General features: G+C 44.5%; 1 protein-coding gene across 1 annotated transcript in view; it reads left to right on the top strand.

The window, feature by feature from the left end:
- The window catches only part of LOC139061211 (calcium-activated chloride channel regulator 1-like), a 495,141-nt gene that overhangs the window by 105,905 nt on the left and 366,079 nt on the right, over nt 1-23,157 (top strand). The window contains exon 4 of the mRNA XM_070540868.1: nt 13,269-13,563. Coding sequence (XP_070396969.1) covers nt 13,269-13,563 — 295 coding nt within the window. The remainder of the gene's footprint in view (nt 1-13,268; nt 13,564-23,157) is intronic.

Genomic DNA, 23,157 nt, shown 5'->3' with positions numbered 1-23,157 from the left:
TGAGGAGTTCTATAGAAATTTATACAGTACCAGTGACACCTGCGACGAGAGTGGAAGAGGGAATAGTCTAGAGCAATTTCACATCCCACAAGTAACGCCGGAAGAAGTAAGGAAAGCCTTGAGAGCTATGCAAAGGGGCAAGGCAGCTGGGGAGGATCAAATTACAGCAGATTTCTTGAAGGATGGTGGGCAGAATGTTCTAGCACAACTGGCCGCCCTGTATACGCAACGCCTCATGACCTCGGGCATGCTGGAATCTTGCAAGAACGCCAACCTAATGTTAATCCATAAGAAAGGGACGCCAAGGACTTGAAAAATTATAGACTGATCAGCTTACTGTCCGTTGTCTACAGAGTACTTACTAAGGTAATCGCGAATAGAATGAGGAACTCCTTAGACTTCTGTCAACCAAAGGACCAGGCAGCATTTCGTAAAGGCTACTCAACAGTAGACCATATTCACACTATCAATCAGGTGATAGAGAAATGCGCGGAATATAACAAACCGTTAGATATAGCTTTCATTGATCAGGACAAAGTGTTTGATTCAGTCGAAACCTCAGCACTCATGCAGGCATAGCGGAATTGGGGTGTAGACGAGCCGTACGTAAAAATACTGCAAGCTATCTATAGCGGCTCCAACGCAACCTTAGTCCTCCATAAAGAAAGGTACAAAATTTCAATAAAGAAGGGCGTCAGGCAGAGAGATACGATTTCTCCAATGCTATTCACAGCGTGTTTACAGGAGGTATTCAGCGACCTCGATTGGGAAGAATTGGGGGTAACAGTTAATGGAGAATACCTCAGTAACTTGTGATTCGCTGATGATATTGCCTTGCTTAGTAATTCAGCGGACCAATTGCAAGGAATGCTCACTGGCCTGGACAGCCAGAGCAGAATGGTAGGTCTAAAAATTTATGTGCAGAAAACTAAAGTAATGTTTAACAGCCTCGGAAGAGTACAGCAGTTTACGTTAGGTAGCGAGGCACTAGAAGTGGTAAGGGAATACACTACTTAGGACAGGTACTGACCGCGGGTCCGGATCATGAGACTGAAATCATCGGAAGAATAAGAATGGGCTGGGGTGCCTTTGGCAGGCATTCTCAGATCATGAACAGCAGGTTGCCATTAGCCCTCAAGATGAAAGTTTATAACAGCTGTGTCTTACCAGTACTCACCCATGGGGCAGAAACCTGGAGGGTTACGAAGAGGGTTGTACTTAAATTGAGGAGGCGCAACGAGCTATGGAAAGAAGCATAATGGGTGTAACGTTAAGGGGATAAGAAGAGAGCAGATTGGGAGAGGGAACAAACGCGTGTTAATTACATTTTAGTTGAAATCAAGGAGAAGAAATGGGCATGGACAGGGCAAGTAATGAGGGGGGAAGATAAGATAGCAGGGGGTGGCGGAATGTTAGGTGGACGGATGAGATTAAGTTTGCAGGGACAACGTGGCCACAATTAGCACGTGGCCGGGGTAATTGGCGAAGTATGGGAGAGGACTTTGCCCTGCAGTGGGCGTATAGCCAGTATGATGGTGATGATGATGACAGACGTTTAGCATAGCGCTATAGACCACTCTACACCGTTTCCGCGACGGTCAACGGCAAAATTCTGGTTGGTTGCAAAAGCTGCACCGGTTGCACGCGTGGTGCGGTTCAGGTACAATGCACGCAAACCAGATGGTAGCCAGTGGAGACGACCGCGCCAATGGTCGAGCGGCATATGGCGAATGCTTCTTCAATGAATGTTCCGGTGGAAACCTGTGGGTTATCTCAATAATTAAATAACTTCAAGTATGGGTGCCTACTCACACGCAGCGTCAAGCGTTGCTCGATATGAGACGTGCAGCTTTGCATTAGCCACCTCAGGCTCTGGTAAACAGAACGATCGATGCCTGTGAGAGCTGTTACCTGCGATGCTCCCGTAACGATAGGCCATTGTTATCGCAGAACTATTTTTTTTTATGCAGCAGAGGTCATTTCTCGTGCCATCGACATGCGGAAAGGTAATTTACGAGTGTATGCATTTTGTCAGGCAACCGAACTATGTTGACAGGTGGTCACATTTTTCTTCCAAAGCGCATTATGTGTTCCGATATACATGGTGCACCAAATTTTTTATAATTGCTTCGGACAGATAAAACAATAGAAACCCTGCCGTACAATTTGCGAGATTCTAGATAACTTGAGATAGAGTTCAATGTGTCCAACGAAATGCTTTGGTGGTCCAGTTACTTAATATATACTGATGGGTTAGTTGGTGAGCCATGATATTGAAACAGCGTCCTTATGTCTGGCACGTACACGTAGACATTGTAAAGGAAATAACATACACAGGCGATGGACTGCAACTAGTCCTTTATGCTCAAAAACCCGTCTTCTGTAATGTTCCTTGAGAAGCGCACGGTTCTCTGATGGCAGTGAGGCGTGAGGAGAGCGAGAATAAAACACACTAAAACACAAAGATGACATTTTTTGGATTCCACCTCTATGAATAATCAAGTCCAAGGTAGCGGCGCGCTTTTTAGAGAACTATACCGAGAGGCAACTGATACACCTATCTTTCCATTTGTCAATATCTATTGCTTCCATAATTTTTTTTCTCTCCACACAATTTCAGTAGGTTTTAGGACGGGTTTGCGGCCACAGTTCTCGGAGTCAAAGGCTAAATGACCTGAATCTTTAGCCATGTAGTGACAATTGTGCTCGTATTCAAGCACCTGCCCGTAGGCCCTATGTATACGTTGTTACAGGACAGCAGGATCTTATAAACCACTCTCTCTGTACAAGTGACGTAGGGCTTTCGGTGGTTGATTGCACAGGGCCTCGTTCCTTTTCCTTGTGCCATTCATCTTTTTGCAGAAGCTCGACAATCGCACAGATGCGGAAAACAGCACCTCAACGCCGGCCTTTTGACTTATCTTTCTCAGATTTTGGGAAATCGTGTTTGACAAGGAACACTACAAAAGACGGGTCTTTGAACAATAAAGCAGTGGTTGCAGTCCAGCGACTGTGTATGTCCTTTTTATATGTACGTGTACATGTCATATGCAAGCGCGCTGCTTCAGTATCGTTCAAATTAGTTTGTGCTTCAGTGCATGAAACATCGTGCTCTTAAACATTAAGTTAAACAGCGCATTGTTCTCGCACGTATGACAGCGCATATATCGAAAACAGTGCCATATCTTCAGAATTCGTTCAAATGAATATGCCTTGCCTACTCACTCTCTAAAATTCGTAGACTGAGATATCTGCAGTGAAGCATTCAATAAAAAGTTAATTAGCGTAATTATAACGATGATTGCATGAAGCATTCAGATTTTTCGTGAGAGTCAACGGCCACTTCATAGAGTATTTAGAAGAAGACTTAGGATTGTGATAGCTAGCTGCCACAGACTATATTTTAAAATTTTGTTCAGTTGAAAAAAAATGCCCTGTAGACGGAGAACATGCATGCAGCAGTGAAATTGGTGCTATAATTGCTCCAATTAGCTACATTCCGTTAAAGCTGCTACAGAATGAGCCGCGCCGCGCAATCTCTGACGCCACGGCGAACGTGGGTTATGTTTGACGCCAGATGGTGGTCACCACCACCTAATGCAATAGGAGATAGTGAAAGGGTGACTATCGCCGGCGACTCAAACCTTGCTGGGTGCTCAGGAGCAATTGTGCAGGGAGAAAGGCGATAAAAGCGTGGTGGTAGGGACATTTCCAGGACGGACATTGGGTTCTTTCATGGAGCGAGCAAAACGAAAGCTCGCGCAAAATGTCCACGGACGCAACCTTGTTACAATACAATCTGGGCTAATTGACGCCCTAGGTAGAAAAGGGAGAGGACTAACCTAGCGCTTGGGGAACGGGGCAGAAGACTTGAGTGAGCTGTCGCCTCACGTGTGGATCATGATGTGCACGGAGCCGGGAGTTCCTGTACGTGTCTGTTACGTGCGAAGAGCTGCTAATGAGGCTACATCGTAAATGAGCCGATAGACAGCTTTCGAGGTTGTAGAAGTGAACAGGAAAGTGAGAAGCTATGGTGGTTTCCTACGGGACGAAATCCACTTCATTTACAAGCTTGGACGAGAAGTGGGCTGGTGATTTGTTGGTTACCTTGTCGTTTTTGGGGGGGCCCACTGGAACTCAGGAGGCGAGCATAGGTAGTATTGAAGAAGGTCCCCTAGGGGAACTTCAGAACAGCTTCGTCGTCAATAAGAGAAAACGGGGGAAAACAAGAAAGCTCGCCATGCAATAGCCTACATAAACATGCGTGGCAGAAGAAGAAAGGAAAAGTGGGTTGAGATTGAGGAGCAGTTGAATAGAGAGCAAATAGGGGTGTATTCGGTTACAGAAACGCACATTAGAGACTCGCAAGAGCGGCAAGTGATTGAGAATTATGTTTGGGAAGGGTGCAACAGAACTAAATCGGAAAGAAAGGGAAGGGGAGTCGGAATGCTCATCCATCAGGGAGCCAAATAGAAAAGAGTGCATTGAATATGTTAAGAGCATTTATGGCTGGATGTAGAATGAGTGGAAAGAAATCTTGGCTGGACGTAACGTATTTGTGCACCGGAAAGTATTGCAGAGAGAAGAATCAAGATTTATGGAATGCCTAACTGCTGACATTAAGGGTTTCAGGAATGATGCCGTATCCTATTAGATGACATGAGTGCCCCCATACAGGAACTAGATGGCTATACCAATAACAAAGTGAAGTCAATGTAGATCTTTGTGAGCAACGTAACCTCACTATCGTGAATACAGGACCTATGTGTGGCGGGCAAACGACGTGGGAAGTCCCTAACCGGCAATCGATGATTGATTACTTCCCGATGACAGAAGGAATCCGTGATAAGCTGAGAGAAATGCTCATTAACGAGGAAGGGTATGGCAGCATATGAAGGGACTATAAACGCATCATTTCGAAAAAGGGATATGTAGTAGGGAAATAGAGCAGCGAGCGTACAATGGCCAGTCCAAATTTGAACACTGAACATATATTAAACATAGTCACAAGAGTGGAGGAAGAACTTGGCAAATGTCCAAGAAAATAGTGGGAATATACTGAGCTTCTTTCTATGTCTAATAACGACAGAAATACGGAAAGTGTAGCAACATGCTCGACGGCAATGAAAACAAAACTGAAAAGCTGGTGGAAAATGGTTGTACGAGAAGCGATTGCCCAACGGCAGAAAGTAACCTGAGAACACAGGCAGGCAAAAAAAATGTGCAGTTGCCGCAGGATGAAGTATCTAGAAAATGCAGAACATAGCGGAATCAAAAATCTATGGTTCAAATACTGGTCCGTGCAAAGATAAACGGTGAGAGTGTACGTTTTTTGTAAGTAATACGTGAAAAAAAGAAGGCCACAACCAGATTATTTTGGAACTATATAAACTTATTAGGCAGGATGTCTGCAACAATACAACAGCATATCCTAGACGAAAATGGAAAGAAACTGGCTGGGGACGCGGTATTAGATTACATCCAAAATATAGCAGCCGAATCTTTCCAAGGCAATGACAAGGTTGATTTCGAGGAAAAAAGCACCAAAGAACCACATAGAGAAAGAGCTGCGCTGACAAATTTCAACTAGAAGAAGGCAGAAGAGAAAATTTTGAAGCGCACAGACATAGGACTATACGAGGTTCCTATTTGGCTGAATAATGATCTAGTGCCAATAAGTAGGGAAGCTCTGTTGAAAGGCGTGAAAAAACATTGACAGACAGACGAATACCACATAGTTGGCGACAAAGTAGAATGACTTTTTTTTAAGCTAAGGAGGTGAAAGATATTATTCATTGATCTAGACCACTGACGATTACATCGGTAATATACAGGATAGCAATGCAGGAAGTTAAATGGAAGCTGTAAGCGCATGCAGACAAAGAGGGCTTACAGCTTATTATGCGCACCGATATATCCAGAGAAGAAAGAATACTGCTATATCTGGCCTTTCTAGAAAATACAGATGCGCAACATTTTGTACGATATTCTGAAAGGAGACGACTTAGTCGACGATTGTATACATCTCTTAAGAAACATTTACCTAGAAAATACCGCTTACATTAAATGGGAAGGCATGCGGAGCGAATATCAAGTTTATAACAACAAAGTACTCAGGCAGCGGTGGCCTTTATCCCCAGCTTGGTTTATCCTGCACATGGTGAGGGTGGAAAGGACGCTAGAGGGAATTAATGTCAGGTTTAATCTCTTATAAAAACAGGCGAGTAAAGTAGTTGAGCAGCAGCTTCCACGTTTATTTTATGCGGATTACATTGTGTAGCTACCTAACAAGCAAAGTGATTTGCAACGTCTGGCTAATATCTGTGGACAGGAAGGCGGGAATTTAGGTTTGCCATTCAGCGTTAGAAAATCGGGTCTTATGATAATGAATGAAAACAGTGAACAGACAGTGGCGATGCAGGGCTAGGAAATACTTCGGGTAAAAGAATATAAATACCTTGATGTATGGATAAAGGAAGGCAACAGATATATCGAAACACAGGAAAAAATAATAAGAGTAAAGGGGAAGAGAAATGCAGCCATAATGAAGCTCAAAGCACTATGGGGATACAATAGGTTCAAGGTGCTACGGTGTATGTGGAAAGGTGTAACGGTTCCAGGACTTACTTTTGGAAATGCGGTTGTTTGCTTTAAATGAGGAGTGCCATCAGGACTCCATAAGAACCCAAGGTCAGTGGGACGCCTCGCATTGGGTGCTCACGGGAAGACTACAAATGAAGCTGTGCAATGTGATATGGGCTGGACCATTCTTGAAGTGAGGGAAGCTGCAGTAAAATTTATTATGGAGAGCGACTGAGGAATAAGAAAGAAAGTAAATGGGCTGGGAGAGCGTCGAGGTATCTGTACAGGAGAACATTGATTGCCAGTGGAGGAAAACAACTAGGAAGCTTACCAGAAAGTATGCACCCTGTAGGGTGGGCAACACAGCAACAAAGAGCGTCAAGCGGAAGTCAGACAGGCTGAGAAGATCTCATGGGTGGTGGCAATGAAAAAAAAATAACCTGCTGTGAGTAACTACATAAGAGGAAAAAACGAAATCAGATAGGAAACAATTTATGATAACTCAAAGGTAAGCTCATAGCATTTCAATGCATGATCAGGATGCCTTAGAACACGCACCCATGAAGCGAGATACAACAAGGAAGAAAAAACATTTGCTTGCTGTGGTCAAGCTGATGATATGTGGTGTTTAATGGCGCAAGAGCCAAGTATGGTTGAAGAGCGCCATGAAAAATGGTAATTTTAACTATGTATTGTGAATGGTGTGGACGGTGAATTCATCATGATAGGGGCAACATGGCTGTAAAAGGGACTAAAGACTGTCGCTGTAAATGGCGTAAAATATCCAGGTACTAAATAAATGATAGATTTGTCAGGAACTTGGGCGATGTCAATTGTGTTTTGGTACAAAGATACGACAACGAAACAACAGTGATACTAGAGCTTCAAGAGGGCCCTCATATAGAGCGGCTGTTAATCACGTGTTAAAATTACCTGGCCAAAATATCTTCACGGTGTCTGTTGGTGAAGTGGTATACTCGTATGTTTGCGATACGTAAAAGGGAAATAGTTTTTCCTCTCTGTTTCTATTGCAGGGCACTGAATAAGAACATGGAAGACTGTCAGACTATTTCCGCACCCACTACAAGTCAGAGAATCCCGCCTAGTCAGGAGGTAAGAGTGAGTACCGTAAGTGTGTCCTATTCTTAATCGGCGAAGGAGTACTTCATTGTACCGTGCTGGTTTCTCGTGCGGTGCCGTGCGGTAAAACTAGGGAAACAATGGAGCATGATTTATTGAAATGTGAAGATATCTGCCCAGTAGTCGAGTTAGGCATCTCTGGCTTCGTTAAAGCCTTTTGGTTCAGCGAGAGCATGGGAAAAGTAAACATGTCTGCAATAGAGGTCAGTAAGAGGCGATTCAAAGATTTATGAAATAAGTAGGCAAATGACAAACAATGCAGCTACACAAAAACAAAGTTCTCAGCAAGAGTTCAGAAAACTCGGTAAAAGAGTTTGATGGGCAACCTACCACCCCGTTCCAAAGCTCATAGCATCCACCCATCCATGTAAAGAGTTCCGTAACATCTAACATTCATATGACCTAATGATCTGGAGACATTCAGCTAATCAAATCCAATACGTGCTTGCGCATCATGGAGGAATCAAGCGACGGGATGGTCATTAGAGGAATCTCCAACCGTTTGTGCGCAGGCGCGAGTACAAGTGGCTGCGAGAGAGAAAATCTGGGGGCTTTTGCCTCGTGAATGCCTGACTTTGCCTTGGTACCACGGAGGGGAAGTTTCATTGCTTGCTTTGTATACGTGTGTCCTGCTTGTTTTGTATAAGTACCTCAACGTGGCGGCACTGCGGTGTGGAGTGTGTGTAACATAGGGAATCGTGTGATCGTCGCGAGGGGCCCACTGAACCTGTGAGATTGACGACGAATCAGATACCTTTAATGCCAAAGCATTACGCCGTGTTCATGTACTGGTTATCAGTGCATACTGCACCGTCCAAGTGATTCGGGTTAACCAAAGCACGTTCTCAATCTCACAGGTTCACTGACCCCTTCGCGACTATCGCACGATTTTTCGAAGCGCTGGTTTACTCAGTGTGGCCGCGTACGGTTGTAATTTGTTAGTAAGTGGTCGCTTGCCTAAATTATTTTCCTCGAGAATGATAGCAATGGTGCGTGCTGCTATTCCGGAACCATTTTTTATCCGCATGAATAGTGTCCGGCCGATATCCATTAAAAATTATTGTTGACTGCCACAAAATCGGCTAGAAAGGTCTTGGCCAATATCACCAGTACACATAGAAAGCATCTTGATAACGAAATGGTTTAATGAAGTGATTTGGCTGGTCCATTGCGCGTGTGTACGTTTAGCCTCAATTTCATTAAGCCTGCGGTTACCGGCAAGGTAAATGTGCCACTAAGTAGGTTGAGCTTACCATTGAGGCAATGGTGACAATAGGTGAATACCTCGTTGCGGTCTCAATAATGACAGAAGAAGTTGGACTTCAGCAAACACACGGATGTAATGTACTATTGTGTGTACTTATGTTGTTTGCTTCTTCAAATAAAAAAATTGAAAAGTGTGTACTGTATGTGCGGTATATGGATTTTTGTGTCTTCTTTATCTGCAAGTTTTAGTCTGAATGAGTGTTGTAACTCCAGAATCGTTTGTTGAGGTAGCGGCTTTCTTTTTGTGACAAGCGTACTTGTCCTACAAATTTCAACGACAAGTGCGATTAATAAGTAGATTTTCGCCGTCTTCAACTTTTTCCTCACATTAACTTGTACTCTTTACAACAGAATATTAAAATTAAAATTCAAAGCTTCACCTGCCTTGTATTTTCTCTTTATTCGGCAGTTCATGTTCCTTAGAAACATGTCTTCTTATGCAGCTTCAACTCTACCAGTTCATGCTGTAACTAGTGGGCCGAAGCATGGGCTAGGTGACTCCATTGGTTTTCAGAACAATTCTCATTGCCTAACTCGCTCAAGGCAGACAGGAAAGGGTGGCAAGAGCTTTTGGGTGCATGGCCAGCGACGCGGCAAGCCTCAACGATATTCTATTTAACGAGTGGAAATTTCAGGGTATGCTTGCTCGGCCGTAATATTCGCAGGTGACAGTCTGAGACCTGGTCGTCAGAATAAAAGCTAAAATCTTACAGTGAGCCCGGAAAACTTGCTTTGATCAGGACGCTCAGAGTACGTAAGGTTACCCCAGAAGTTTCAATCGTAGCGTAAGACATCGTTCAGGCAGGCGAGTGACCTCGTTTGGTCGCACGACCTTTCAATATGCCCCGAAAATAAGGTATTCGCAACTGTTCTGCAAACCTATGAAGTCAATGCGGCGCATATACTTGTTCTCGTCTGCACGTTGCACCATGTGAAGGACGTGCTGCTTAAGGGTTTTTCGGCGTAGTATAGGTATACTTTACTCAAACTATGACTACATTTACCTCAACAAAAGTTGCCATTTCGAAGAGTGCTTTAAGCAGCAGGTGTATAATGTGAAAATGAAAAATGTTGCTTCCGACGTACCTGGGGGGTGGGGGGGGGGGGGGGGTTGGGGGACGTGGCTGTCTGTAACCATTACATTGGCCTTCTTGGACAAGGCTTTTGTTACCGTCAAGAATATGAATTTCACGTCAGTATCATGGGTGCTTCTTATCAGTCTGCACAAAAAGTTGCATCGCAGCGATTACATTATTCCGTATGCATACGCGAGATGCCTAGGTCAAATTTCTAGCACTTGGTGTTTGTAAAACAAGGCTTGTGTACAAATGAGCGGGAGCTCTTATCAGTCATATGCAATAAAGTGTCTATATAACGACGTTGAAGGGAGAGCCGAAATTGATTATAGGCATATCTTCCCTTCACTGCAATACATGCGTAATGTAGCGTACAAATTTGAATTTGCGTAAAAGAAGACGGCCGTATGGCCAGCAGAACCGCTACATGACCACGTGCATACAGTACACAAAACAGCAAAAAGAGGTGCCCTCACCAGGCTTTTTGGCATCTGACACGATTGCCTCTACGATAGCTGCCTTCTGCTTCAATGTGATGTTTGTTCGTTTCCGCTTTAAGTTGGCTCGTCTCTAGCATCGAGAAACCGGCGACATGGTGACGCAGTTGAATAGGTTGCACGCTGCGACGCCTACAACTTGTGTCACTTTCAAGCAGCACGTGCCACACAGGGAGGCGTCAGATTGCACCAGCGGAATCTATGAGGCCACGCGTAGGCGCACAAGCCTGCGCTGTGCTGCAGTGGGTGAAATTGCGATGGCGATATGGAGCCTCAGCTTATGCGCAGCTACGCTCAGTGGTGAGAAGGAACAGTGTTCGACAGCGCATTCAACGCAAATACCCAATGGTTTTGAACATTGGCACCGAATTGGCACCCGTGGTATGCGATTGAGCCTGCAGGGATCGGGAATTTCTTGCTTCGGAGACGAATCAAAATCGGCAAATCTAGTCGCAGGGAAATTTTCTTTCGTTGAAACAAGCGTTTAAAACGTTGATATTTACGGAGAGTTCAAGGGAAATTCACTTTGTTACGTCAAATAATTCCTTATGTCCCGTTTCGTTACGACGAAGTTTCACTGCGACAAGTATTCGTTAATATCTTGTCTTACCGTCTAATTGCAGGTGCCAAATCTGAGCTCAAGCTTCATTCGGAACAAGCTGAATTGTCCGCGGGTGCATCAGCCTGTGGAACTGTCTAAGCCACCTCCCTGAATTTTTTATTTGTGACCAATTTTTGAATACAGATAGTCACAAACCAAATCTCTAGGAGATGCATTAGGAACCTTTTGCTCACTTTGCAGTGCTTTTATTGCTTTGATTTATTAAAAATCATTTGAAGCCTTTGGCCACTTTGGCGCTGCATTTGTGTCATTATTTATCGTTTATGTTAAGAGCGACTATAACCCGTGTTATCACTTTTATGACTCTGCCAATACTTCAGTGGTCCTTTGTTTGGTTGTAAGGAATGGGCCATATGCATTGGTGCTGTCAATACAGCCATACCTTTTACGATATTGAGAAGATTACTAACATCACCATTGATTTGTCCATTGAGCAGGTATCGGGATACGCTCAATTCCTTTAGAGTGATTACTGTAATGGAAGGGCGTATCGTGTTTTTAAATTCTCGTTTGTGCCAAACATCCATCTTAGGAAACATCCGTCATAGTGTTGTTGCTGAAGCCCTTGATAATATTTCATATGCAAATCTCGAACAATGTTGACAAATGATTTTGGCTCTTCCAAGGCTAACGCAAATGTTCATTGTATGCTGTTTTAGCCAGAGCACTGAATCTAGACAATATTTTGTTGGAAAGTTGACATGGAAGGAGACAGACTATCTAGAGTGCACTGTTATGACTTGTTATTGCATGTTATGACTGAATTTTAACGTTAAGAGAATATTTAAAATGACTTCTTTGGGCTGGTGCATCCCCTGATAATAGTGTTCCCGCTGTAAATTGACAGGCTTGGGTAGATCTTGCTGGCATCTTTTGCAAGTACTCCCTTGCCCAATGAACAAGTGGCGCTTTTTCATTCAGTTTTAAGGTACTGACACTTGCAATGAATGTTAAGCAGTCCTTACTACGCTTGCGGCCACATTTTAAAGAGGTCGAATGCCTTGTACGTACGTCACCTTGGGGCCCTAAATGACATCTCACTCAACAATTTCTACAGCAAATGTCACTCAATAAATTGCTTTACTAAATTATAGGGCTACGTTACACAGATATTGAATAGAAGGCACCATACCATGTTCTTGAAAACATCTGTTTATTTTGTGGGAAAAATGTTTGTAAGGCGGCTTCAATATGTCTTCGAAAACGAGTTATATACCTTATTTCGTGGAGCATTAGATGGTCTTCACGACGGCTACGAGACGTTTAAGACATGCAGGAAAGGTTTGGTGAGACGTCTTCAAGGAGTCCTAAATATCGTGCCAAGACTTTTTGTAAACGTTTATAATGCTTTTCAGGACATCTTCTAGATGGCTAAAAAACTAATGTGTGTTTAGTGGGTATAGAGACACAATGTACTGCCACCTTCGAAACCAGTTATGTACGAGGAGTGAATTGTAGCCGGATTAGGCTTTCATGCGTCCCTATGAACATTCGGTGCCATCTAGTGCTGCCACCGCCATGAAGTTGGCATGTGGCTTCCGAAATGCGCGGCGCGCAAGTGCATACAAACGCTGAGAAACCGTCATGCGCCGCCAGGGTCCTCTCTCGCGCTTATTTTTGGGCACGCTGTGCCACCTCTTTGCACAGCTGATAACCAGCCTCATTTCGGATGATGGTGCATTTAAGGGTGCTGAGGAATAGTTACCTTGGCAATTGACGAGCCAGCCACCAAGTGCCTTTCCTTCCGCATGCCAATCTTCCTTTATAGATGTCATCAACAATTGTGCTCTGGTGCTGCAAGGTTACATGTTACTGGCCTCCTGTGAAGCAACTCTATTAAACGCCTTGACCTTGGCGCTCTGTTACTGAACTGTTCTGTTAGTATTTAATAACGTGTGAGGCACGCAATTGCATGTCCTCTCAAATCGATGCTGATTTGGCACGTCGCTATATACTTGCAAACTCCTTCTTAAAAATGTGTTAAATTTCTTGTGTAATAACCAACCGCGGATCACCACTTACGCGGTGGCGACATTTACTTCACTCATTTCTGCCTTATGATAAACGCCTTGTCCTTACATGCAGGTCCTGCTAAGGTCATGGTCTTCGTTCCTTCGTCACGCTACTGGTGGCCTCGTGTACATAAAGCAAGTCTATATCCGGTTCCCGAAAACGTGGGAACTACGCAGCGGAGCCCGAAATGAGCCTTACTCTCCCTTCGCAAAGAGTGATCTCCGTGTCCAAAATCTCCAAACAGATAAAGAGCCAGATCAATTCAGTACGAAGCTTCGCAAAATGTGCGGATACCGTGGGGACTTCATGCGTTTGTCATCCCGAGTACTAGAGGAGCTCAACACGGCCAAGGACTTAAAAAGCGCAAGTATGCCAATATTTCACCGTTGCTTAATAATAACAATAACGATCAATGCATCAATTATTCATTTTGTGTGCAGAAGCACAACATTAACGTTAGAGGGCTGGTACATTGAAAAACTAAAAGCGGAGAAATGTTAAACAACAAAACTTATGAGATAAAAAAGGACATCAAATGATCCCTTTACAAAAATTTCTAGTGACTTACAATAAACTTTCTTTAGACAAATGTTACTAGAACCTACCAACAGTCTATTGAAATTCTTTACACCGTTTTTAAACTTCTTATATACTTCATACCAACATCATATCGACTATTGGACACCGATATTGAATATAAACCCTTTTTACAAACTTTCTTTAGACAATGAATGAAAATCCTTTAGACGCTAAAAGCAGGATTTACTGACCATTTTCATACTTCTTAGCAACATTTTAGTAGCATTCTGCTAACTTTCTACTTTTCGATCTAGAAACATTTTAGAAACTTCCTGCTCACTTTTTGTTGCTCGATCAAGAAGCATTTTAGTTACTTTCTGCTAACTTTCTGTTCCTCGGCCTAGAAACTTTTTATTAACATTCTGCTAACTTTCTGTTGCTTGATCTGGAAACATGCTAGCAACTTTCTATAACTCGACCTAGAAACGGCCTAGTGACATTCCATGAATTTTCTGCTGCTCACCCAAGAAACATTGTAGCAACTATTTTAGTGTGCTTTTAATGTGCTGGGGACATTTAAGCAAATTTCTCCGGCATTTTTAATATATTCTGGTGCTGTTTTCATGTAACAATCAAGATGGGTATTATATATAAATTCATTTGCATATGAATAAAACACTCCAATCTTTTTGAAAACTAACATTTATTTAGCAACAAATGAATTGTACCTTGGTTGAAGGTGCACATGTAGATCCGACTACGCCAGCCAATTCTTAACGCGATTCACTTGCTGGTGAAGCTGTTCCTAGTGATTACTGCTGCAATGCTCCTTTCTACTTAAGTTTCTGACACTGGTTCATTATGCAGTAGCGCAGAAGCACATGAACGAAAGAAACGAGACACAGTGCTAACTATCAACTGAGTGTTTACTGCACGAGAGCAGATATATATATATATATATATATATATATATATATATATATATCACTGCACAAAACAAAACACGGGAGAAGGACGACACAAACAAATCAATCCAGCAAGATGAACTCGCACAGGCAGCTAATGTGACAAAAAAATTCCTTTCTCCAATAAGGAGACTGATGGGCAACTAACACAATCCCTATTCCTAATCTCTGCAGCTTCTACTATTTCTCTGGTGAACTGGCCAACGATTGAATGATATGATAATGAATTGATATGAATGAATTGATAAAACAGAGGCTTGCATCTGCAGGGAGCGCAATGTCCGGCATGGTGGCCAGATAGGGCTACTTTTTCATTGTTGTTCGTGTGCTGACGTAATCGCTCGTTGATGCATCTACTTGTCTGTCCCGTATACTCTTTGCCACAGTCCAACGGGATGCAGTAAACCACCCCTTCAACACAATAAACAAATGGTTTTCGGTGGGTCTTGTTGCACCCACTTGGCTTGCACGTATCCGCGTTTACCCTTGTGCACAAACTAGGCTGCTTCGAAGGAGCATGGAAACCTATATCTACGCCGGCACATTTCCCGAACTTCTTCAGATTGTCACTAATATCATGTAGGTAGAGCAAGACGATTACTTTTTTTTACTTGTGTCACCTCGTCAGTGGCATTGCGATTGCTGCCTGCCATGGTGGTCAATACCTGCAACAGGTAACCTGCATCTAACAGATGTGAGACTGTACTGAAAACTTCTCTGAACCAAGTGTGGGCTGGACTTCAAAAGGGCGTTTTTGAAGCACAAATTGACAGTACCTCACTTCACTAGCTTTGAATGAAGTGAGTATGCAAGAATGAGCTTCTTGCCTCTAGGCTCGTAAAACCAACAAGAGGCAAAAACCCTTCCTTGCATACTCATCAGCTGATGAATGTCTATAACCATAGTGTCTTAGAAAGAGTATTCTATACTATATTTGACAGATTATTGATGAACAAGTATTTAAAAGAAATTGTGCATATTGAATAGAGTTATGAACAAATTTCAAGAACAGTAATTGCCAAATTTTATATCGTCTTGCCTGTAGATTTAGAAAAATTAACTGCACAGAACGCACCACGAAAAATATCTATATGTAGATTTACAGCAAGGCTCCACAATTACTTGCCCTATACTCAAAAGTATATTGTGCACGTAAATTTGTATTTTCTCGGCTAGATTGAACTTTGGCAGACATGCAACTGTAAAGCACTTTGCTTGAAGCAAATGGCAACTCGGGGCATCAAATACTTAAGTAGAGCACGCAGCAATGATTAAGCACAACAGTGACTGCAAGAACTCTAGTGCAATTGGCCAGGAAAGAAACTGGAAGCCACAGCTGTACCTGTGGGGTCCCTAGAGATACAATCAACAGGACACACTCATAGAGAAACGAAGCAACCCTCTCCGTGTTCTGCACGATGCTTGCGTCCCATGCTAAAACCTATTGAGTAGGCACTTCTACTTTTTGCCCCATTGTGAATAAGGCTTTCGAATGGAAGCCAAACTGTCTACCTTTTAAAGATTTATATGATAAGTCTGTCATTCTTCGTCATGTTCCATCCCGACCAGACAAGCTTCCATCAAACTCTTGATGATAGAACTTTTGTACGAAACATTAAGGCACTGTTTGCATAAACCATGTATTTACGTAGTAGAACACATTTTTCTAGGTGCTCTAGAGTGCATTATTCGCAGTACGAAACCTCAATTCGCTAAGAAGTGAAACAAGTAATTACACTATATCAAAAAAGAAATAGTTCCAAAATTAAGTTCAGGGCAGCTTGAGCTTGAAGCAAGCCTCCTTGCGACTCTTGGTAAATCCAAGGGAAAGTAAAATCAATTCTTCGCATTACACATAATTGCAACGAACAAGCTTTATCCCATGCCAACTGAAGACAGGCAAAGAAATGGAGAAAAATTATGGCAATATAAAAGTGAATTGCCAGCATTGAGCTGTGCTGTCATGGTCTGGCTTGCAACTACTGCACTGGGCTGGTTGTTATATGATTCAGCAGTTTCCTATACCTCCTTACGAACTCGAATTTCTGTAATGTATAAAAGACACCAGCTTGCAGCCTAAAACGAACCTGCACTTGGGAGTCATAGTGAGCTTCTAACATGAAAAGGCCTAAAACGAACCTGCACTTGGTAGTCATAGTGAGCTTCTAACATGAAAAGGTTCATGATTTGTTATAAGTTTGAGGAATTGAATTCTCGTACTGACTAGGAATTCAGCAGCTACCTAATAAAACAAGAAAATACATTGTTTTAGCAAATGTATTTAGGAGGTGAAGTATAGGAGGCAATAGATAAGTGTGACCAATTGGAGGGATTATAGGCACACAGGCAATAGTGTGAGAATTTAATTCTATAGGATTGCATAATGAAAAGAAAAATGATACATGTCTGGACTCTTCATGGATTCGTTCTTAGATTCGTTCTTAGGATTCGTTCTTCGTTCTTAGAAAGGCAATTTGGCTAGATAATTATAGAGCCTGTACGGGGTATATCATGCATAATTACTTAAGCCCCCCCCCAATTATATGCAACTCAGAGGAGGCTACTTTGGTCAGTTGATTAAACTGAGGGCATTCCAGATAACCAAAAGAAAAATTCAAGTGATCTGCCACTAGAAATTCCGGAAATTGCCCATACAGTAAAATGATTGCATATTGCACAAACGTATCCTACAACTCACAAGGTAACGACAGTTTTTTGCGCACCTTTGTGAAAGCATGCAGATCCGGTGCTTTATCGTTGTGCTGCCCAGCTTTCAGCAGGGCAGCAGGTTCCTGCGGGATGTTGGGATGCCTCCAGAATCCGCATAGCCTTCAACAGAAAGAAATGTTTGCTTCTTGTACTGTGAAGAAAAAAAATGTGATTTAGCAGTGTCATGTGCAATTGCAAAGGGTGCCTCACATAGCCAGCTGCATCAATCTGTGTCTGGTTGTACAAATATGCCTTCGTTATATCTCAATAGGTTTACACTAACCTATGGTTGCCAAGAGCTGACATGCAGTTCATTATATATATATATATATATATATATATATATATATATATATATATATATATTGACACAACTATATTTGGCAGAACTATAATTCAGCGGGTATGCGCCAGTGGGGACGACGCTGAAGTAGAGCGGGTTTTTAGGTGAAGCGGGGGAAACGAAGAAGACGTTGTTGTTGTTCCCTTGGACGTCTGATAAAGTGCGTTTCTTGGCGGTGCTGCTACGCATACTCGTCGATCCTACGTCGTTACACTGGTGGAGGTGCTGGGTATTCTTCATGCTTGGCACCCCTTCGCGGAGCCGACGATCGAGCCCGGAATCACCATCGTGCATCGAAACACCGGTCCACCGCTTCAGTCGTCGCCTGCTAGGCTTAGCGCCCGACTCCAGTCCCCTGCAAGAAACTTCGAGAAATCGTTTGCCTCCTACTAATAACATGGCCACCGCAGCTCCATCGCGAGTAACACTACAGAACCCTATGGTCCCGGAGAGCTTTCATGGTGATGCCTTTGAAGACGTCCAAGGGAACAACAACAATGTCTTCTTCGTTTCCCCCGCTTCACCTAAAAACCCGCGCTACTTCAGCGTCGTCCCCACTGGCGCATCATCATCATCAGCCTAGTTACGCCCACTGCAGGACAAAGGCCTCTCCCATACTTTTCCAACAACCCTGGTCATGTACTAATTGTGGCCATGCCGTCCCTGCAAACTTCTTAATCTCATCCGCCCACCTAACTTTCTGCCGCCCCCTGCTACGCTTCCCTTCCCTTGGGATCCAGTCCGTAACCCTTAATGACCATCGGTTATCCTCCCTCCTCATTACATGCCCTGCCCATGCCCATTTCTTTTTCTTGATTTCAACTAAGATGTCATTAACTCGCGTTTGTTCCCTCACCCAATCTGCTCTTTTCTTATCCCTTAACGTTACACCTATCATTCTTCTTTCCATAGCGCGTTGCGTCGTCCTCAATTTGAGTAGAACCCTTTTCGTAAGCCGCCAGGTTTCTGCCCCGTAGGTGAGTACTGGTAAGACGCAGCTATTATACACTTTCCTCTTGAGTGATAATGGCAACCTGCTGTTCATGATCTGAGAATGCCTGCCAAACGTACCCCAGCCCATTCTTATTCTTCTGATTATTTCTGTCTCATGATCCGGATCTGCCGTCACTACCTGCCCTAAGTAGATGTATTCCTTTACTACTTCCAGTGCCTCGCTACCTATTGTAAATTGCTGTTCTCTTCCGAGACTGTTAAACATTACTTTAGTTTTCTGCAGATTAATTTTTAAACCCACTCTTCTGCTTTGCCTCTCCAGGTCAGTGAGCATGCATTGCAATTGGTCCCCTGAGTTACTAAGCAAGGCAATATCATCAGCGAATCGCAAGTTACTAAGGTATTCTCCATCAACTTTTATCCCCAATTCTTCCCAATCCAGGTTTCTGAATACCTCCTGTAAACACGCTGTGAATAGCATTGGAGAGATCGTATCTCCCTGTCTGACGCCTTTCTTTATTGGGATTTTCTTGGTTTCTTTATGGAGGACTACGGTGGCTGTGGAGCCGCTATAGATATCTTTCAATATTTTTTACATACCGCTCGTCTACACCCTGATTCCGTAATGCCTCCATGACTGCTGAGGTTTCGACAGAATCAAACGCTTTCTCGCAATCAATGAAAGCTATATATAAGGGTTGGTTATATTCCGCACATTTCTCTATCACCTGATTGATAGTGTGAATATGATCTATTGTTGACCTAATCTTTATAATCTAATATGATGATGATAATATGATGATATGATCTAATATCTATTGAACTGGCGCATACCCGATGAATTATAGTTCTGCCAAATATAGTTGTGCCACAGTTCACAAAAGAGGCTACAGCCATCGAACGGGCCCTGCATCAACGATACCGCCAGCATGACATGGGCAACTCGACGGCGAACACTTCCGTACTGGCTGCGAGTAACGACATGTCTCTGCGTGAAGTTGTCCGAGAAGTGGTGCGAGAAGAGCTTCGGCAGCTCGGCTTTGTGGTTGCTCCTACGGAACCGACGCCAGCGTTGTCTTTTGTTGCTGATGTAGTCCGGGAGGAAGTCCGGCAAGCTTTTTCAGCCCCAGACTGTGGCAACGTTCCGCGGCGCCTCACTTATGCGGAAGCTGTTCGCCGTCCACTCAACGCAACTTCAACGCCGTCGACTCCCATAACTACAACACCACCTACGCCACAAATAGAGCCGACATCGTCGCCCTCGTCGACTCTACCGACCCCGCCGATCATGCCAGCACAAACAACGCCGTATTTTCGACATGCGCACGCCACTCCTTGGCTCCATGGAGAGCCGAACTACCAGCGTCGGAAAACCGATTTGTGGCGCACCGTCGACCGTCGACCAGTTTGCTACCATTGTGGTGAAGCTGGACACGTCTATAGAGTTTGCCGCAAATGGAACAACTAGCGCACCGCTCAACACCCAAGTTTTCCTGCCAACTATGCTTATTCTCCGTACGACGGTCGACGCGCTTACAACGGCGCTCCTGTGAAGAGTCAGCCACCAAATTCAACGACGCCCCGACCACGTTCTCCTTCTCCATGTCCGGCGCGCTACAATTCGCCGACTCGTCGCAGTTTTGCTTACGTCACTAGGGGCAGATCGCCTAGCCTTCGACGGGGAAACTAGCCGCAGCGACCTCCTGGGGTGAGGTTGCCAATACTCGAACTGCTCCACATCCCCCGTTATCGACGAACGACGACGTGAAGACGACATTGACGAAAAAGGCGCCCAGCACAACGACGAATACGACGGATAGAAGTACGAAAAACGTAACTGACATCGTGAGCGCCTAGCTCATCGTTTGCATTGACGGCCACGAAATAGCCGCTCTGGTTGACACTGGCTCCCATTTTTCAATCCTTAGCTTACAGGTCGCTGACAAACTGAGGAAGGTGAGGACACCATGGCACGGGCCCAACATAAGAACCGCCGGAGGTCAGTTGATGACACCTGTCGGGAAATGCACGGCCCGACTCTTAATCGCCGGTTCAACCTTCGTCGTCAACCTCGTCATCCTTACTGAGTGTTGGAAAGAACTTATATTGGGCATGGATTTCCTACGGGAGTACGGCGCCGTGATTAACATCCGTGACAGAAGCGTTACATTTGCCACGAGTTCAGATAATGTCACCCATGAGAAGCCAGAACAACCTCGCTTACGTATTGCCGCAGACGACGTCGTACTTTTGCCGCGGAATTGCTCTCTCGTACAGGTGCGCTGTGACAGCCTGCAAAGCTGGACTGGAGTAGCTGAACACATCAGTGCGCTAGCACTGAATTGCGGTGTGGCCATTGCCAGAGCACTTATCAATGTAATCGACGGAAGCGCCGAACTCTTGCTGACAAATTTTAGTAGGGAGCGCCGACACATTGTTAGAGGCACTGCTGTTGCCTATTTCGACGAAGTGACAGAAATACAAGACTGCCACTTAGCGCAGGAGTCGGTCTCTACAATCCACACAGCTGCACCTATTGTAGACGTTAATCCGACGTTAACGGCCGATGAGCGGAACCGTCTGCTTGAGCTCATCAAGCAGTACCAGGGCTGTTTCTCCTCTGCGTCAAGAGTTGGTCAAACGCCACTTACCAAACACCGCATCATTACTGATGTCGATGCCAGACCCATCCGACAAAATCCTTATCGTGTTGCCCCAAAGGAACGCGAAGCAATACAAAAACAAGTGAAGACGATGCTAGAAGATGGCGTTATTCGACCATCTAATAGTCCGTGGGCATCACCTGCAGTTTTAGTGAAGAAGAAGGACGGTAGCCTGCGCTTCTGCGTCGACTATCGGAAGCTCAATCAGGTCACAAAGAAGGACGTTTATCCACTGCCACGTATTGATGATTCCTTGGATAGGTTGCGAAACTCGTGCTACTTTTCTCAATGGACTTGAAAAGCGGTTATTGGCAGATCGAAGTGGATGAGAGAGACCGTGAGAAAACAGCCTTTGTGACACCTGACGGACTTTATGAATTTCAGATACTTCCTTTCGGTTTGCGTTCGGCGCCAGCAACATTTCAGCGTCTAATGGACACTGTGCTCTCCGGACTCAAATGGCAAACATGTCTGGTGTACTTGGATGACGTGATTGTCTTTTCCGCAACGTTCGACGAACACTTACGAAGGCTGAAAACTGTTTTTGAAGCGATACGCTCTGCCGGTCTTACTTTGAAGCCTGAGAAGTGCCATTTTGGTTTTCAGGAGCTCCAGTTCCTCGGTCACGTCGTCAGTAGCCAAGGAGTCCGACCTGATCCGGATAAAATTGCCGCCGTCGCTGATTTCCCTATTCCATCAGACAAAAAGCCGTGCGACGTTTTCTGGGACTCTGTGCATATTACCGGCTATTTATTGCGAATTTCTCGCGTATCGCATGGCCGTTAACACAGCTCATCCGAGAAGATATGCCTTTTACTTGGGGCGAAGACCAGCAGCGGGCATTTCACGAGCTCAGGCAACGCGTGCAATCTCCTCCCGTATTAGCACACTTCGATTAGGAAGCCCCGACGATATTGCATACAGACGCTAGTAACGTCGGTCTAGGGGCGATGCTAGTACAATGGCAGGACGACAGCGAAAAAGTGATTGCTTACGCCAGTAGGACGCTATCCCGAGCCGAAACTAACTACTCCACCACTGAAAAAGAATGCCTCGCAATGGTGTGGGCTGTTCTGAAATTTCGTCCGTATTTGTATGGCCAGTCTTTCACCGTCGTTAGTGACCACCATTCCCTCTGCTGGCTCATTAATTTGAAAGATCCTTCCGGCCGGCTCGCACGCTGGAGTCTTCGACTCCAAGAGTTCGACTTTGTTGTTACATACAAGTCGGGAAAACGGCACGCAGACGCCGACTGCCTTTCTCGGTCACCTGTTGAGCCGGCAGCACAAGACGATGACGACGCGGTTTTTCTGGGGCTCGTGGATGCTGCCGATCTTTCACGCCAGCAACGGGATGACATTGAATTGCTGCCGCTTATTGATTACCTCGAAGGACGAACCAACAGCGTGCCGAGGCTCTTTGCAAGAGGGGTGGCATCATACTGCTTGCGTCGCAACGTCCTCTACAAGAATAACTTCTCGCCTAGCGGCAGCAACTACTTACTTGTTGTTCCATCATCGCTTCGACGTGAAATCTTACACGCCTGCCACAACGAGCCGACTGCTGGGCACTTGGGCTATACTCGCACATTGGCATGGATTCGGCAGAATTACTACTGGCCGAGACTTACTGCGGTCGTTAAACGTTACGTTCAGACATGTCTGGATTGCCAACGTCGTAAACAGCCATCCGTCAAACCAGCCGGCTTACTGCACCCTGTTGACGTACCGGCCACATCATTTGCACAAGTAGGCATGGACTTTCTGGGCCCCTTCCCAACGTCTACTACTGGTAATAGGTGGATAATC

Source organism: Dermacentor albipictus, chromosome 6 (assembly GCF_038994185.2).
Source record: "Dermacentor albipictus isolate Rhodes 1998 colony chromosome 6, USDA_Dalb.pri_finalv2, whole genome shotgun sequence".
In the NCBI taxonomy this organism is placed as follows: Eukaryota; Metazoa; Arthropoda; class Arachnida; order Ixodida; family Ixodidae; genus Dermacentor; species Dermacentor albipictus.
This window is presented reverse-complemented; position numbering and strand designations above follow the sequence as displayed.